Genomic DNA, 18106 nt, shown 5'->3' on the forward strand with positions numbered 1-18106 from the left:
GGCGTGTGGGGAGCCCGTCCACGGAGGACCCAGCTGCTGCATTTAGGAGGCGGCATGGAGGAGCAGCGGGAGAGAGGAGCACGGGTGGCCTTCTCTCTGCGGAACACACTGAGTTTACGTGGAACCAGAAGACGTGGGAGGACAAGCTGATTCAGGCAGAAGCGATCCCGCCGCCTGAGGCCGGGGTGGGGGGCGGTGGGGGCAGCTCTCGGTGGGTTTGGCGTGTGGGGAGTTTAGGAGCCCCTAGGGAACACGTTCCCCTCCTGCCAGAAGACTTGGGGAGCACAAGCAGCTACAGCAGGAGACCCCACCCTGGAAACCAAGAGCCCCGAGGCGGCCCAGGGGACCCCCTCCCGGCAGCCCCCAAGCCCACACAGCACTAGCGCTGGGTCGGGGCTGAAAGGGCGAAGCCATCTAGAGACCAGGGAAGGCGCTAGGGAGGGAAAGTCACTGCTCAAGGTCACACCGCCCTCTGGAGCACTGCGCACCTGTGCCTTCTTCCCCCACCCCCAGTTTCTGAGAAACTCCCTCAAGAAGACTCGGGGTTCCAACTGGAGCCTGCGTCTGAGCAAGGAGCTGAACAACCAGATCGAGAGCTTCGACAGCCCCTCCCTGGAGAAGGTTGGTTCCCAGAGGCAGGGCTGTTCAGACAGGGAGGGGACTCCGGGACAGCACGTGAGACCAGTACGCCTGCGGCTGTCCACAGCGCCCGGGGAGGGGAGACGGCTGGCTGCCCTGGGCCCGAGGCCTGTAGTGCTTTGCTCTGTCTTGTTTTTCCCTCAAGAACCTGCTTTGTTGGAGCTGGGGGCATTTCCCCTCCAGTCACCCGCTTCCCCATTCCTCTCACCTCGCCCCCCACCTGGCAGCGTCGCCCCTGCAGAGTCCAAGGCAAGGAATGAGATGTCTGAACGTGTTTTGGTAAATAGTGCAAATGATGAAGGTGACGCCGAACCACAGGATGCCAAAGGGGAGGACAAGGCTGCAGGGGGAACAGAGCTGGGGCCTGGTGGTGGGCCTCCACCTTTGGCAGACGGGGGGGAAGAGCAGAACACCTTCTCTCAGACCTGCTGCACACCCACCCCCACCCCTCCCCACACACCAGTTTCTCCTCCCTGTCTCATCCAGCTGTTGGCTCATGACCACCGCATGTGTGTATTTCATTGTTAAGGGGTCTTTACAAAACTATAAACATTGCTGACAATCAGAGAAGGTCTTCACCAGTGGAAAGCATTTCATGTTCACAGATTGGAGGACAATATATTTAAGATGGTGACACTTGCCAATTTATCTATAGATTCAACACGACCCCCACTATAATCCCAGCTGGCTTCCCGCCCCCACCCCCAGAGACTGACAAGGTGATCCTAAAATTCCTGTGGAAATATAAGGGGCATAGAATAGCCAACACCGTTATGATTTAAAAACGAACAAAGTTGGAAGACTCGGATTTTGCAATTTCAAGACTTCTTGCATAATTACAGTAAACAAGACAGGGCGATCCTGGCATCAGGACAGGTAACAGGTTGATGGAATCGAATCGAGGGTCTGGAAACAGACCTCACATTCACTGTCAATTGATTTTCAACAAGAGTGCCAAGACAATTCAGTGGGGAAGGAGTAGTCCTTGCAACAAATGATGCTGGGAAGACTGCATAGCCACTTACAAAAGAATGAAGTTGGGCCCCTTCCTCATACCATACACAAAAATTAACTCAAAATGGACTATATATGTAAATATAAAAGGTAAAACTATAAAAATTTTAGAGTGAAACATAAATATAAATCTTCATGATCTTGGCTTGAGCAAAGTCTTCTGAGAAATAACACCCAAAAGCAAAAGTGATGAAAGAAAAAATAGATAAACTGGACATCATCAAAGCTAAAAAGTTTTGTGCTGAAAATAGTACCATCAAGAAAGTGAAAAGACAACCCAATGAATCAGAGAAAATATTTGCAAATCTAGTCCTTGAGAAGGGACTTGTGTCTAGAATATATAAAGAACTCTTAGAACTCATTAATAAAATGACAAATAAGCCAATTTAAAAATGGGTGAAGGAAAGATATACAAATGGAAAGTAATCACATGAAAACATATTCAAGATCATTACCATTAGGGAAATGCAAATCAAAACTGCAAGACATTACTCCACACTCACAAGGATGGCTGAAATCAAAAACACAGATAATAACAAATACTGACAAGAGTATGGAAAAATTGGAACTCTGATATATTGCTGGTATAAATACAAAATGGTACAGTGTTTTTGAAAAACAGATTGCCATTTCCGTGAAATGTTAAATCTGGAGCTACCTATGACCTGGCAATTATGCTCTTAATTATATATGCCAAGAAGAAATGAAAACATATGTCCACACAAAAGCTTGTATGTAAATATTCAGAGAAACATCATTCGGATAGCCAAAAAGTGGAAAAAACTCAAGTGTTCATCAGTCGATGATGAGTAAACAAAATGTGCTCCATCCCTACAACAGAGTATTATTCAGCCACGAAAAGGAGTGAAGTGCTTACATGTGCTACAGAAAGGATGATCCTTGAAAGCATTACACTAAGTGCAAGAAGCCAGATGCAAAGGCCCATGAATGATATGGTTCTACTTATTTGAAATATCCAGAGCAGGCAAATCTAATGAGACAGAAAATTAGACGGGTGGTTGTCACGGATGAGGGGAATGTGGGGTGATTGCCCGTGTGTACAGGATTTCTTTTTGGGGGGTGATGAAAATGTCCTAACCTTGGCTGTGATGGCCATCGCACAACTTGGTGAATGTGTGAGCTTAAAATTTGTAAAACTTAAATGGGCTCATTTAGCGGTATGTGATTTATACCTCAATAAAGATGTTTAAAGAAAGCTGAGCGCCGAAGAATTGATGCTTTTGAACTGTGGTGTTGGAGAAGACTCTTGAGAGTCCCTTGGACTGCAAGGAGATCCAACCAGTCCATTGTGAAGGAGATCAGCCCTGGGTGTTCTTTGGAGGGAATGATGCTAAAGCTGAAACTCCAATACTTTGGCCACCTCGTGTGAAGAGTTGACTCATTGGAAAAGACTCTGATGCTGGGAGGGATTGGAGGCAGGAGCAGAAGGGGACGACAGAGGATGAGATTGCTGGATGGCATTACCAACTCGATGGACGTGAGTCTGAGTGAACTCTGGGAGTTGGTGATGGACAGGGAGGCCTGGCGTGCTGCGATTCATGGGGTCACATAGAGTCGGACACGACTGAGTGACTGAACTGAACTGAAAAATGTTTAAAAAAGATTTTTAAAAGTATCAACTTAAGTTTTCATTTGTTCAAATATGCACCCTTCATAATACCATATGTAAAATATACACAGCAATGTATATCTTCTGTAGTTAAATGCTATAGATTTATGGGTACAAGATTTTATCAGATGTCAGTTAACTTGTATGTAGTATTTAGTAAGCCAATGCATATAATTCAACCTTATTACAATAACTCACCTAGCTTAAAGGAAAGTAAACAAATAAATACGGTTTCATTGGCTCAGATAGCTTAAAAAGTCACGACTGGATACAGTGCCTTAAGGAATTTCATCAGGACTCTCCCAGACTCTTCATCACTCAGACAGGCATCCTCTGGGGGTACGGGGAGCAAGGCTGCTGAAGCCTCCAGATTTGTAATTCTGGTAGATAGAGTCATTCTTTCCCCAAAAGTAACAGGCAAAACCATCATCTCTCCTATAAACAAACAAAACAAAAATATGGCATAATGAAGAGAGACCCATTCAAAGCAGGAGCACAATGTAAAATGTGTAGCCAAATAAAACAGTGAGTGCATGAAACACGTGGGACCAAGGTGGGGACCCCAAACTACAAGAAGGGGCAGAGAGGCTGGGAGAAAGCCTGACCAAACGTACACTCTCTGCTTCTTGGATAGGAAGGCTCAGTGTTGCTCAGGTGTCCTTTTTTCTCAAGTTAATCTGCAATGCAGGGACTTCCCTGGTGTCCACTGTAAGGACTCTGTGCTTCCACTGCAGCAGGGAAGGGTTTGATCCCTCGTCAGGTAACTAAGATCCTGCACAGCAAGTGATGCGGCCAAAAAAAAAAAAAAAAATCTGCAATGCAATTTACTTCTAATTTTCCCAAAAGGGAAATTTGTGGAAATCTGACAGTTTTATTTGACGAGATTATTTCCACGTTTGCCCTAATGAAAAAAATGTAAGAGAATAATAGCTAAGAGCATATTTTTTAAAAAGCTCATTAGAGAAGGATTTATTCTCCCAGAACAAAGATGTAAGTGAATGAAATGAAATACAACCATGGAGTGACGGGAAGAATATACTGATGAATACTTTTATAGACTTACCATGGAATAGAACAGACCTTCATATGCATAAAAAGAATCTTTTAGAAAGACAAAGGAAAAGAAAGAGACTGTACTCTGTGAAAATGAAAATTGTCTGCATGACCAAATGAAATCACTATGAATAAAATCAAAAGAGAAATGAGACACTGGGGAAATGGACCACAGGAGTGATCCATGCTATGCTTGGAGTGAACCAAGCACAGCCTCAGGCTATGCTTGGTTTTATTCTTTTTTTAAGATTCTTTTTTAATGTGGACCATTTTTTAGAAGTCTTTTTTGATTTGTGATGGTATTGTTTCTGTATTATGTTTTGGCCTTTTGACTGCTTGATTTTAAGCCCCGGTTCTACTAATTCCTGCTAGTTTGCTTGTCTCAAAATACCTATTTGCATTTAAAGTTGATGTGCAGATGAAATGAGATAATATTGAAGAACTAAAGAGCCTATTGATGAAAGTGAAAGAGGAAAGTGAAAAAGTTTGCTTAAAGCTCAACATTCAGAATACTAAGATCATGGCCTCCTCCCATCACTTTATGGCAAATAGATGGGGAAACAGTAGCTGACTTTATTTTTCTGGGCTCCCATATCACTGCAGATGGTGATTGCAGTCATGAAATTAAAAGATGCTTACTCCTTGGAAGGAAAGTTATGACCAACCTAGACAGCATATTAAAAAGCAGAGACAGTCCTGCTTTTTAGATGGACAAAGGTCTGTCTAGTCAAGGCTATGGTTTTTCCAGTAGTCATGTATGGATGTGAGAGTTGGACTCTAAAGAAAGCTGAGCGCCGAAGGATTGATGCTTTTGAACTGTGGTGCTGGAGAAGACTCTTGAGCGTCCCTTGGACTGCAAGGAGATCCAACCAGTCCATCCTAAAGGAGATCAGTCTTGAATATTCATTGGAAGGACCGATGTTGAAGCTGAAACTCCAATACTTTTGTCACCTGATACAAAAAGCTGACTCATTTGAAAAGACCCTGATGCTGGGAAAGATTGAGGGCAGAAGAAGAAGGGGATGATGGAGGATGAGATGGTTGGATGGCATCACTGACTCAATGGACATGGGTTTGGGTGGACTCTGGGAGTTGGTGATGGACAGGGAGGCCTCGCGTGCTGCTGTTCATGGGGTTGCAGAGTCGGACACGACTGAGTGACTGAACTGAACTGAACTGATGTCTGTTCTTGCTATTTTTTCCCAAATGTACACACAATGTCCTTTTAAACAAAAAATAAGAGAAGTAATCCAACAATGGGGAAAGAATAGAGGCAGAAGTACCAAAATTGGACCATGAGAAGATGCAAAGATGACTCACCAAGATGCAAACATTCCACCTCTCAGTTTATATAGGAGAGAAACTTGGCCCCCACTCTTGGTAACATGCCTGCCCTGCTACAGCCTAACCTCTCAGACTAACCTGGATACTTGTTTTTGAAAATATACAAACGTATTTTTTAAAAATCTGGAGGGACGAGTAGAGACCTCCCCTTGGCAGTGACCCCAGAGGGCCGGGTTGGCGGCTTGAAGCTCCTTCTGTCCCTTCTGCCTTGCCAGGACTTTCTGTACCGGGCCTTGAGCTTCACCCTGGCCACAGGCCTGGAGGCCGACAAGGTGGAGGTGCTGCTGCTGGAGCTGCTGTACAAGACGGACTACAGCAACGACTTCGACCGGGAGGTGAGGGTGCCCCGGGGTCCCCTCCGGGCCTTGGGAGTGAAAGGTTGTTGTTGAATCACGCGAATACACCGGGATTCTTGGCCCCCGGAGGAGAAGAATTCAATCCGGGGCCAGAGACGAGGCTTGATCGCTCAGAGCTTTTGTGTAAGAAAGTTTTATTAAAGTATAAAGGAGATAGAAAAAGCTTCTGACATAGGCATCAGAAGGGGGCAGAAAGAGTACCTGCTTGCTAGTGTTAACAATGAAGTTATATAATCCAAAGAATATCTGGAGGTTGTAAAGACCTCGTCAGACCTACTCCCATAATTTACATTTTGAGATAACACTGTCCTCAGGCAAGATACATCCTTGTGAAGACCAGGTCTACTCCCATAATTAACATTTTAAGATAACAGAAGGTTGAATCCAAAGACTGTCCTTAGGCAGGATACATTATTGTTATATAATCCTAAGGACTGTGGAGAAAGAAAAAAAGCTTGTCCTTTCTTCCTCCTTGAGAATTCCAGACCCCTCTCTCCTTGGGGACCCCTAGACTCCCTATCAACCTGCCTAGGAAATGACTCATTCCCCCCTTTTCTTTTAGGAGAATTATGTTGCCTAGGGAAAAGGGGCATCGTTCTCGTTCCATAACTACTTCCGAGCTGACAAGGGGCGTTTTTCCTAAATTGGTGAGGCAACATATTCTCCTAATCCTCATATTGAGGATATCTGGGGGAAGCTACAGCAGTAGCAGGAGTTTGAGCAACCATTTGTAACTTAAAAGCTTTCATGCGGCTAGAAACAAATCCAGTTATACAGTTACAGATGCAGGCAACATAGTCATTAAAACAAGTTAAAATCGAAATTAAAAGTCACATTATGTCCATAGTTAAAGTGCAACGTGTTGCACCAGTCCATTTTAGGGTTGGTAGATGTCATCAGATGAAGAAGAGGCATCGCATGTGATTGTTGTCGAAGATATTCATAGACTTGGAGAAAGTCTTTTCCTTGAAGTGGAGATGTCTACCTCTGGAAGCCTTCCACTGATGAAGAGGGGAGCTCTCCGCAGACCCAGCAGTTAGACCGATTGTGGAATGCAGCATAGGAGTGAGCCCAGGACAGGAAGACATTGTCTTGAGGATCCAAGGGCAGACTCAGGATATTTGGAGTCAGCAGAAGTAAGCTCACATTGGTTATCAGGCCCATCCACTGCCCTTTGCTTAACTCTAGAGCTTGGGTCAGAGCTGCAAGCTCCACTAACTGAGCACTGGTTTCCTGGGGGAGAGATTTTGCTTCCAAAACCTGTTCAGCAGTCACCACGGCGTAACCTGTTTTACGCTTTCCATCCTGAACAAAAGAACTGCCATCTGTAAATATTTCCATGTCAGGATTGTCTAATGGGGTATCCTTTAGATCCTCCCGAGCTGCATAGTTTAAAGTTAGGAATTGAGAACAATTGTGATCAGGTGTTTCATTTTCCTTCTCAGGAAGGAAAGTGGCAGGATTTAAATTTCCACAAACTTTAAGCTTAGTTATTGGTCCTTCTAATAACAATGACTGATACTTAAGAAGCCTACTGTCTGTCATCCAAATATTAACCTTAGAATTTAAGATTCCACTCACATCGTGAGAAGTCAATACAGTAAGGTTTTGTCCATTAATTATTTTTAAAGCTTCAGGTGCTAATAAAGCCGCTGCCCCAATTATTTTTAGGCAGTGGGGCCACCCACTGCAAACTACATCTAATTCTCTGCTTAGATAAGCAATAGGTTGCTGGTAAGGCCCTTGGGGTTGTGTCAAAACTCCCAACGCCACACCTTTTCTTTCAGTGACAAACAAATTCTGACCCTGTGGGTAAGCTCAGAGCTGGAGCTTGCAGGAGAGCAGTCTGAAGAACCTTAAAAGCCTTTTGAGTTTCTGGAGACCAAACCAGTTTGTCAGTTTGGGCCTGCTGAGTTTCAGCTATAAGTTTATATAAAGGCTGGGCAAGTTCCCCGTAACCCAGAATCCAAATGCGACAGTAACCTGTGATTCCCCAAAATCCTCTCAATCGTCTTAAAGTCATAGGTAGGGGATGATTTAGTATAGGTTTAATTCTCTCAGGGCCTATGGCCCTAGTCCCTTCTGATATGATTAGGCCCAGATATCTAGCCGATGGTTGACAAAGCTGAGCCTTTTCTCTTGATGTCTTGTAACCACAGCCTGCCAGAAAGTTTAAGATCTTCTGAGGCTCGCGAACAAGCTCCCTCTGTCTCAGCACAGAGCAAAATATCATCTACATATTGTAACACCACTGCTTCAGAGCTATTAAAGTTTTGTAGATCCCGAGACAAACTTTGTCCGAATAAGTGAGGACTGTCACGAAATCCCTGGGGCAAAACTGTCCAGGTTAACTGAGAAGCTGGCTGCGTAGGGTCTTCAAAGGCAAATAGAAATTGACTTTCTTCCGCCAAAGGCACTGAATAGAAGGCATCCTTTAAATCAATTACTGAGAAATATTTGGCCCGTTCAGGAATTTCAGACAATAGAGTATAAGGATTAGGCACCACGGGGTGTAAAGGAATTACAGCCTCATTTATTATTCTTAAATCTTGAACTAGTCTCCATTTACCATTCAATTTCTTTATACCCAAAATAGGAGTGTTGCAAGGACTGTTACAGGGAATTAATAGTCTCTGCTCCTTGAAATTTTCGATGATGGGTTTTAACCCTTCCTTAACTAGGTTTCAGTGGATACTGCTTCTTATGTGGAAATACGTGTGGGTCTTTGAGCTTAACAACTACAGGAATAGCATTTTGTGCTCGACCCACAGATTTTCCATCAGCCCGTACTCTAGGATTTACATTTTGTTCAACTAAAGGGAGAGAAAGGAAGGGCTCCATATTCATGAAAACAGAGGCATGGACCTTGCTCAGTATATCCCTTCCCAAAAGGGGTGAGGGAGGTTCTGGCACGATCAGAAACTCGTGTAAAAACAGCACAGAATCCCAGTTGCAAGATAAAGAATAACTGAAATAATATATTTTGGCTCGTCCAGACAGACCCATTAGGGAAGCGGATCGGGAAGAAAGTGGGCCAGGGGCTTCAGTAAGCACAGAATAAGTTGCCCCAGTATCTAAAAGGAAATCGATGGATTGGCCCCCCACAATTTATTAATACCCGGGGTTCCTCAGGTGTAATTAGGATGGGAGCTTGTGTGGGGACCCCTGGGCACCTTCAGTCCTGATTGTCTTGAGAGTCTGACCCCGGAGACCTACGCCTCTGGGGGCATTCTCTCTTCCAGTGTGGTCCTTTGCAGACCGGACATGCAGCGGGGGGTGGCTTAAATGCCTGAGGGCAATCCCGCTTGAGATGTCTCTCCTTTCCACAGTAATAGCAAGCCCATCCCTTTTCACCTGGGCCCCTCTGGGCATTTTTCTCAGGCTGTTTAAGAACGTTTTTCATAGCCAAGGCGAAGGCTTCCACCTTTTCCTTTGTCTTTTTTTGCCTTTTTTTCTTTTCCTCATATTCCCTACCATAATAGACTGTCTGAGCCAGTTGTAACAGAGTATCTAAAGACTGATTTGGTCCATATGCCTGTTTTAATAGCTTATGGCGGCTATCTGGAGCCGACTGAGTGAGAAATCTATCCTTTAAGATCACTTTTCCCTCTTCACTTTCGGGATCAATCTCAGTGAATCTGAGAAGGCCTTCTCTCAGTCTATCTAGGAATTTACCAGGAGCTTCTTTCTCCTCCTGTTCTATATCTGCCAATTTGCTATAGTTTAAAGGCTTAGAACGCGCCTGCCTAAGTCCCTCAAGAATACATCTAACAAAATGACTCTGATCCCATCTTCCTTTAGCTGTGTTGTAGTCCCAGTCTGGTTCTATAGTTGGGACCGCCTGATTCCCAGTGGGGAGGGCCGCTATCTCGTTCTCCCTCTTCCCTACTGATTCATTACCAAGCCACTCATCTCCATAAGCAACCGCTTTTCCCAAAACTCGAGTCTTTGACTCAGGAGTCAGCGTTTGTCCCAAGATATACATCACATCCTTCCAAGTGAGGTCATAAATCAGAGTAACACCTTTAAAAGCTCTAATATATTTTTCTGGGTCCTCTAAATAGTCTCCCAGATCCTCCTTGATTCTTTGTATTTCTTGATAAGAAAAAGGCTTATTAACTCTCACAGACTGATTATTTCTCCCAGTGGGTTTTTCATAAAGAGGCAACAGCTTGTGTGGCTGTTCCTCAGTCTCTCTGGCTGCTCTGCGCATATGATCCCAGGGATAGGTTGGAGAAACCTGTTTCTCCTCTTCTCTTTGTCTCCTGTCCTCCATCTCATCTCTTACTTCGATGGTCTGAGTTTCTACTGAAACCAGAGTAGTCTGAGGTCATACTGAGACAGGAGTTGTTTGGACCTCCACGTGGGCAGTTTGAATCCCAGTTTGGAGTCCCCAGTATGGGGGCAAAGTAAGAGGACAGGAGGGAGCTGAAGGTTTCACACCCAAATCTATACCCTTAGGACATAAGTCTGGCATATTTCGCAGAGAGAAAAAGGGCAACACATATGCTACTTCTCCCCATTTCCCTTGTTCCTTACAGAACCGGTCTAATTGTAGAACAGTATTATACTTAAGAGACCCTCCAACTGGCCACCGTTCGCCGTCCTCCAGTGGATACCGTGGCCATGCAGTATCACATAGGAAGACCAGGTGTGTCTTCTTTAAGCCCTGGGGATCAAATCTATCCCAGTTTTTCAGGATACAGTTCAAAGGAGTGAGGCTGGAATTGTTAGCTCCCATCTGTAAGAGAGAAAAAAAGCGACCAGCGCCATTTTTTCTACCGGAGGCGTCCCTCCCTGCTCTAGGTGGGGGTGTAGACAGACGTTACACCAAAAGCTTTTCCTCCCTGGTCGGACTTAGTCTGTCCCTTACTGACGCAGGCGCCGTACTCGTCCCTCCCGGTTCTACCACCGAGATGGGGTGGGGATGTACCGGGGGTAGACTTGATAGCATCCCTACTTGACGTCCAGCTCTTCACCCTTAACCTTGCTTGTCTCTGATGTCACCCGGGGTGAATCAGAGTAACCTTCCGGAATGCCTCCCAAGTTAAGACCGCTGTAGGAAACATTCGTCACCTGAGTGCCTGTGCACGACCCTGAGTATTTCCTGACCACAATAAGACCGACGCGAACATAAAACTGAGATGTTCTTTCCAAGCATCACCACACCAGTATAACAGCCTCTTCTGATCCACTAAGAGCTGGCATTACCAAAGAAAAAAAACCCATTGTAGTCCCAATCTGAGTAACCTTTAACCTCAGAGATGTTCTGGGAGCTAGAGCTCCATCTAGCTTCCGAAGTTTCGATTCCTAGCTAGGCTAGGCGCTTTCTTGAATACCAATCTAAGTTTGGGACCTAAGCGGCAGTACACAATAACAATATAGATCACAAGTCCCTTGAAAGTCTATGATCCGATAGATTAGGTTAGTACTTCTAATTCCCAAGGAGTTATGAAATGGTCAAAGAGACCAAAAAGTTTGACCGAGAAAGGAGAGTTCGGTCCACACGCTTTGCCCATTTTTGGTCAGCTCCTGAAGGAGACATTGGGTGCCTCTTGATATTGGCAGGTCGGTATAATGCCCGACAGGTTTCTGCCATAAGCCGTATGAGATCACTATGGAACCGCAGAGCAGGGCCCCTTACTTGCTTCACGCAGGGCATGTCATTCATTCACACAAGCACACCGTAGAGTTAGTAAAGCACGGCAGAAAACGTGTTCGCTAAGAGAACGAAGAACTAAAGCTCCAAGTATCCTTACCTTGTCCTGAAGGATCCCGGACGAGCCCCCAGGATGAAAGGTTGTTGTTGAATCACGCGAATACACCGGGATTCTTGGCCCCCGGAGGAGAAGAATTCAATCCGAGGCCAGAGACGAGGCTTGATCGCTCAGAGCTTTTGTGTAAGAAAGTTTTATTAAAGTATAAAGGAGATAGAAAAAGCTTCTGACATAGGCATCAGAAGGGGGCAGAAAGAGTACCCGCTTGCTAGTGTTAACAGTGAAGTTATATAATCCAAAGAATATCTGGAGGTTGTAAAGACCTCATCAGACCTACTTCCATAATTTACATTTTAAGATAACACTGTCCTCAGGCAAGATACATCCTTGTAAAGACCAGGTCTACTCCCATAATTAACATTTTAAGATAACAGAAGGTTGAATCCAAAGACTGTCCTTAGGCAGGATACATTATTGTTATATAATCCTAAGGACTGTGGAGAAAGAAAAAAAGTTTGTCCTTTCTTCCTCCTTGAGAATTCCAGACCCCTCTCTCCTTGGGGACCCCTAGACTCCCTATCAACCTGCCTAGGAAATGACTCTCTCAGGAGAATGTGCTGTGTGCGCACCTGTGCGTTTATCTGTGTGAGGGCGGGGTGCTCCCCAGCACCCCCACCCTCAACCTGCCTGCTGGGTCTCCCCACAGGGCGTCATCCTGTGCTTTGGCCTGTGTGCCCGGGGCCAGGCGAAGACGGTGCTGGGCATGCTCCATGACTTTGAAGAGAGGATCCAGGAGTCGGAGCAGTTCTGGCAGATCGGTGCCTGGCAGGTGAGGTGCCCTTGCTCCATCTTCAGCTCTCTGGAAGCCTCTTAGAATGGTGCTCTCAGCCCCCAACCAAGGCTCTTCAGTTCAGTTCAGTTCAGTCGCCCAGTCACGTCCAATTCTTTGTGACCCCATGGACTGCAACAGCCACGCCTCCCTGTGCATCACCAACTCCCGGAGTTTACCTGATCATGACCATTGAGTTGGTGATGCCATCCAACCATCTCATCCTCTGTCGTCCCCTTCTCCTCCTGCCCTCAATCTTTCCCAGGATCAGGGTCTTTTCAAATGGGTCAGTTCTTCACATCAGGTGGCCAAAGTATTGGAGTTTCAGCTTCAGCATTAGTCCTTCCAATGAACACTCAGGACTGATCTCATTTAGGATGGACTGGTTGGATCTCCTTGCAGTCCAGGTACTCTCAAGGGTCTTCTCGAACACCACAGTTCAAAAGCATCAATTCTTTGGCTTTTAGCTTTCTTTATAGTTCAACTCTCACATCCATACATGACTACTGGAGAAACAATAGCCTTGACTAAACGGACCTTTGTTGACAAAGTAATGTGTCTGCTTTTTAATATGCTGTCTAGGTTGGTCATAACTTTCCTTCCAAGGAGTAAGAGTCTTTTAATTTCATGGCTGCAATCACCATCTGCAGTGATTTTGGAGTCCCCCAAAATAATCTGCCTTCAATTCAGGAGACTCATGTTCGATCCCTGGATTAAGAAGTTCCCCTGGAGAAGGAATGGCTACTCACTCTAGTATTCTTGCCTGGAGAATCCCATGGACAGAGGTACAGTCCATGGAGTCTCAGAGTCGGACATGACTTTCATTATCCTCACTGCCTCTATCAAAAGTTCACAATCTTTTAGTGTTTTATCAGCAACTTTCCTGGAGGCAGGGCTTCAGGGAAGAAAGTGACTGCCTACCCCCAAAGGGGATGAAAGGCCTTAATGAAGGAGCCACAAAGAGGAGAGGCCAGCACGGCCGGGGCCCCCATGGGTGCTGTTGCCTCTCCTGCTCCTGGGGGAGCAGACACCCCAACCTCCTTCCCTGCCCTCCATTCCAGTACCTTCCTGTGGCCCAACCTCAGCAGAGGCCAGAGACCAGTGACCGCAGGGGATGGGGCGAGGGAGATCTGGGGAGAGGGGATCTGGGGGAGTTGCAGCCAGGCCCCAAACCCCAGGCTCCTGGAGGTGGTAGGTCCCGGCAGGGCTGCTGAGGGCATCCAGTGCTGGCCAATGGCTGAGGGGGCACTGGGGCTGCACCTGCGCCCATGGGGCTTCTCAGTAAACGTGTCCAAGGTGTCACACGGGCCAGTAGGGTTTGAGTCCCAGGCAGCCCCCTGGGGCTCATCAGCCCGCCCTTCTTTGGCTTCCTGAGGCCTTTGGGGGGCTGCCCCCTAGCTTACTGATGGAGTGCCAGCCCCCAGCCCCACCCCTCGTGTGGCCCCCCGGGGCTGCCTGCCGCCTCTCCTGCCATCCTGTCCTGTGTCCTCCAGGCCTGCGTGGCTACCATGTTTCAGTGTGTGCACTTCTGGGGCTGGAAGGCCCTGGAGAGCTCCACGGACCACAGTGATGTCGCTGCCCCCAAGGAGATGACTGGTTTCCAGATGACCCTGTGCTCCGTCCTGGTGAGGAAGCTGAGACAGGGCCCAGCCCCAGGGGCTTGGGGCTTCATCCTGTGATCCTGCTAGACATGAGGTGTCGAGACCAGCTCTGTCCGACAGAAAGAGAATGCAAACCAAACACCCATCTTTAAGATTTATGTTGAAAAACATGAAAAGAGGTTAAACCAAATTTAATAATAGATTTTATTTAACCCAGTAGTTCCAAATCATTGCCATTTCAACAGGCAATCAATAGACAATTATTAATGTAATAGTTTAGCTGTTTGGGATAACGTCTTCAGTATCCAGGAGGCACTTTACACTTAATTCAGACTAGCCTTGTTGATTGGATGGAATCATCAAATCCATGGACTTGAGTTTGAGCAAACTCCGGAGATAGTGAAGGGCAGGGAAGCCTGGCGTGCTGCAGTCCATGGGGTCCCAGGGAGTCGGACACAACTGAGCGGCTGAACAACAGCAAGCCACGCTTCAGGTGCTCAAGGCCCACGTGTGGCCAGTGGCTACCCTATCGGACAGTGCAGGCTGTGGGCGAGTGTGATCTCTCTGGGCCAGAGAAGAGTAATGGAAACCTGAAGGTCCTTAAGTTGCCTACCTGCTACTCTCCTGGGTGACTTTGAGATGAGCACTTGTCCTCTCTGGGCAGACCCTCTAGCATCAGATGGATAGGCATCTGTGAGCAGATGACCGCCATCTGTGAGTAGCCAGTCTGCAGGATCTCTTTTTGCAGACTCAGAAAAAGCCTGCTGTTCTCTACAACTTCTTGCTAGAAACAATGACCTATGTTAAAAGCAACTTGTCACGGATCAGAATTGCTGCATGTAACTTGGCAGGTGAGCAGGCAGGTCTCCTGATGCAGGAGGGACCTTGAAGACCATCTGGTCAGACCCAGGTCTGGAGTGGGGACAGGTGTTGGGAGTCATGCTTGGGCAGAAGTCCCCCGTGTGTCCCATGGTGCTTCATACCTGCCCGATGCTGAACTAGACGTCTGGAACTAAACCCTTAACAGAAACTCTCATCAGGTGAAACCAAATCTCTCAGTTCAGTTCAGTTCAGTCGCTCAGTCGTGTCCGACTCTTTGTGACCCCATGAATCGCAGCACACCAGGCCTCCCTGTCCTTCACCAACTCCCGGAGTTCACTCAGACTCACGTCTATCGAGTCAGTGATGCCAACCAGCCATCTCATCCTCTGTCGTCCCCTTCTCCTCTTGCCCCCAATCCCTCCCAGCATCAGAGTCTTTTCCAATGAGTCAAATCTTCGCATGAGGTGGCCAAAGTACTGGAGTTTCAGCTTTAGCATCATTCCTTCCAAAGAAATCCCAGGGCTGATCTCCTTCAGAATGGACTGGTTGGATCTCTTTGCAGTCCAAATCTCTCGCCGACCTAATATTCATGTGATGGGCATTTCTGACTGTCATTTTAGGAATCATTATGAAGCAGATGTCTTTGCATTACTTGAAAAAGCTGGATTTTCCAGCATTACGGAATTGTAAGTAGTGGAGCTTCAAGTGTGAGTCAAAAATGAGTCCACCCTGTTAATTTGGGAGCTTGGTGAAACCGCTCGAGGGGAGAGTCAGCTGACCCTGGTTGTATTTGGGATGGGAGGCGTGGGTGGCCAGGGCACACAGAGGTGGATGAACCTGCAGGGGGCTTTCTAGGAAGACAGCTATCATGGTTCCTTGTGCTTTCTGCCTGCTCCCTGTAGCAGCTGGGGCCTGGGGGTCATCTTCCTGTCCCTGTTGACGTGATGGAAGGCCCAAGGAATGGGAGATGCATGTGGAGACACGACTGTACCTGCCATCTTCCGAATTCACGCTCGGGGCGGGGATGAAGTTCAAACCCCCATGAGCTCCTCGCCCCGCAGTCAGCTCTCATCAGCACGCACCACTCAGGGCGGGCGGAGGACGAGGGCCTGGCTGCAGGGTCCCCACCCTCCTTGTACACTCACTCTCAGCGCTCCAGGAGCTACAGCTGGACTCAGATCCTGGGGTTTGGAGGGCAGCTCTGGAGACGCTCAACATCTTGGACACCTGCAGTCAGCAGCGGCTTTTGGCTTCACCTGAAGGAATCCCCTAGATGGTCTAAGTGCAAAACGTACCTACATTTCTCCTGGGGGCAAACCCCACCACAGCACCGCAAACCACTGTTAATTCCGTTTGTAAGAAAAAGTACTGTACTTAAATAATCAGTGCGCCTTTCTTTTCTCCCTTTGAAATAAACCTCCCTTGCTATTTGGGGAGCAGATTCCTGACTGCAAGGAGATGACACCCCAGAGCTGAGACAGTGGGGTGAAGGGAAATTCCAGTCCTAGCGGGGATTTCATTCTTGTGTCCCCTGAGTGTGTGTGTGTGTGTGTGTGTGTGTGCTGCCAGAGGATCTGGGGTCCCCTTTGTGTCTTCACTGCATTTCAGTTCCTCCCACGTGGACGGTGTGTCCACTGCCAGGCTCTGTGCTGGGGTGGCCAGGGGAGCCCTACTGCTGTCCAGCCCTGCTTCCAGGAGCCCCGCTCTTAAAGGGAAAGGAGACGTCTCCCAGCGACCATGATGCACCCAGGGTGAGGGAGGGCGGCCTCCAGTGGGGGCAGTGCTGGTGCTCGTCCACAGGGTGTCACTCAGGGGGGCCTCAGGGAGGAAGTGACACCACACCGTCCACCCTCGTCTCTTTCATATCAGGGTCCACTGGGCCAGGATGGGAAGGGACCCAGTGAGGCCTGGAGCAGAACCCATGAAGGGCCAAAGGGAGGAATTACCTTCAAGTCCAAGAAACAGGCAGGGGGAGAAGGGCAGGGAAACTCTTCCTATACTCATGCTGCCAGCAGGACAGTCTTGGGTTGTCCCCAGAGCAGATGAAGGTGGGATTTCCAAACCAGTCCCCCTGTAACAGCCCAAGGCGGTCACCACCCTGGGCCCATGGGTGGGAGGATTGCAAAGCCGTCCAGAAAACCAACCTGCATCGGAGGCTTCCGGGCAGACTGGTCTCACACTCTTGGTCATGCCCACGGAATAGACAGTGAAGTTACTTCCTGCCAAGTGATGAAGATGGTGGCTGCTGGAAGACTCAAGTCCCAGTGACACAGCCGGAAAGGAATGTGCCCTTCACTATAGGTCCTGGGGGAAGCCGTACGATTGCACAGTCAGGTCTCTGATCAATTCCATTCATGCCTGTGGAAAATATCTCCAGATGGTTTATAGATCTAAACTCAGAAAGCAAAAATTTAAGACAATATAGTCATTTTGATCATGAGAGTAGGGTAGGATGTCTTTTAAAAGTAATAAGAGAAACCAGTTAAAAATAAAGGATTAACTTTCCTAAGTTATAATATATCTTCTGGGACTTCCCTGGTGATTTAGTGATTAAAACTCCATGCTTCCACTGCAGGGAGCTCAGGTTCTGTCCCTGGTTGGGGAACTAAGAGCCTCATGCCATGCAGTGCAATTAAAAAAAAAAAATTCTTGAATAAAAATGAAAATATAACATATCAACATAAAAGTTAAAAATAAATTTATCTTCTGTACAATAAAATATCATAAAGTTAAGTAAGTCACAGTTGGAAGAAGTTACTTGCAATTTATATAAAACTAGGTTGGTTCATATAACCAGATTGGTAAACAGAATATACCCAAATCAGTAATACAGAAAATTAAAAAAAACAGTGTCACAAGAGGATGCTTGAAAAGCCAGTAGGAGGCTGGTTTGGGAGGTGACTGGGCTTGAATGAGGTCCTGAGGGTGGGGCCCCCGTGACAAGATTGGTGCCCTTTATAAAAGACACTAGGTAGCTCCTTCTTTCTCCACGTGACATGAGAAGGAAGCCGTCTGCAGGCCAGGAAGTGGGTCCTCCCAGAGTCCAGCTGTGCTCTCTCCTGGATCTCAGCCTTCATCTCCAGAAGCAAAGTTTTGTTGTT

General features: G+C 47.0%; 1 protein-coding gene across 1 annotated transcript; it reads left to right on the forward strand.

The window, feature by feature from the left end:
• Positions 1-54: 54 nt before the first annotated feature.
• On the forward strand, positions 55-16530 carry LOC133245234 (maestro heat-like repeat-containing protein family member 2A). Its single transcript, XM_061413180.1, has 4 exons — positions 55-84; positions 238-621; positions 5896-6015; positions 12460-16530. The coding sequence occupies exons 1-4, from the start codon at positions 55-57 to the stop codon at positions 12625-12627; spliced, it is 702 nt and encodes a 233-aa protein (XP_061269164.1). The 3' UTR covers positions 12628-16530.
• Positions 16531-18106: the final 1576 nt, after the last annotated feature.

The sequence above is a fragment of the Bos javanicus genome, chromosome 3 (genome assembly GCF_032452875.1).
Source record: "Bos javanicus breed banteng chromosome 3, ARS-OSU_banteng_1.0, whole genome shotgun sequence".
Taxonomy (NCBI): Eukaryota; Metazoa; Chordata; class Mammalia; order Artiodactyla; family Bovidae; genus Bos; species Bos javanicus.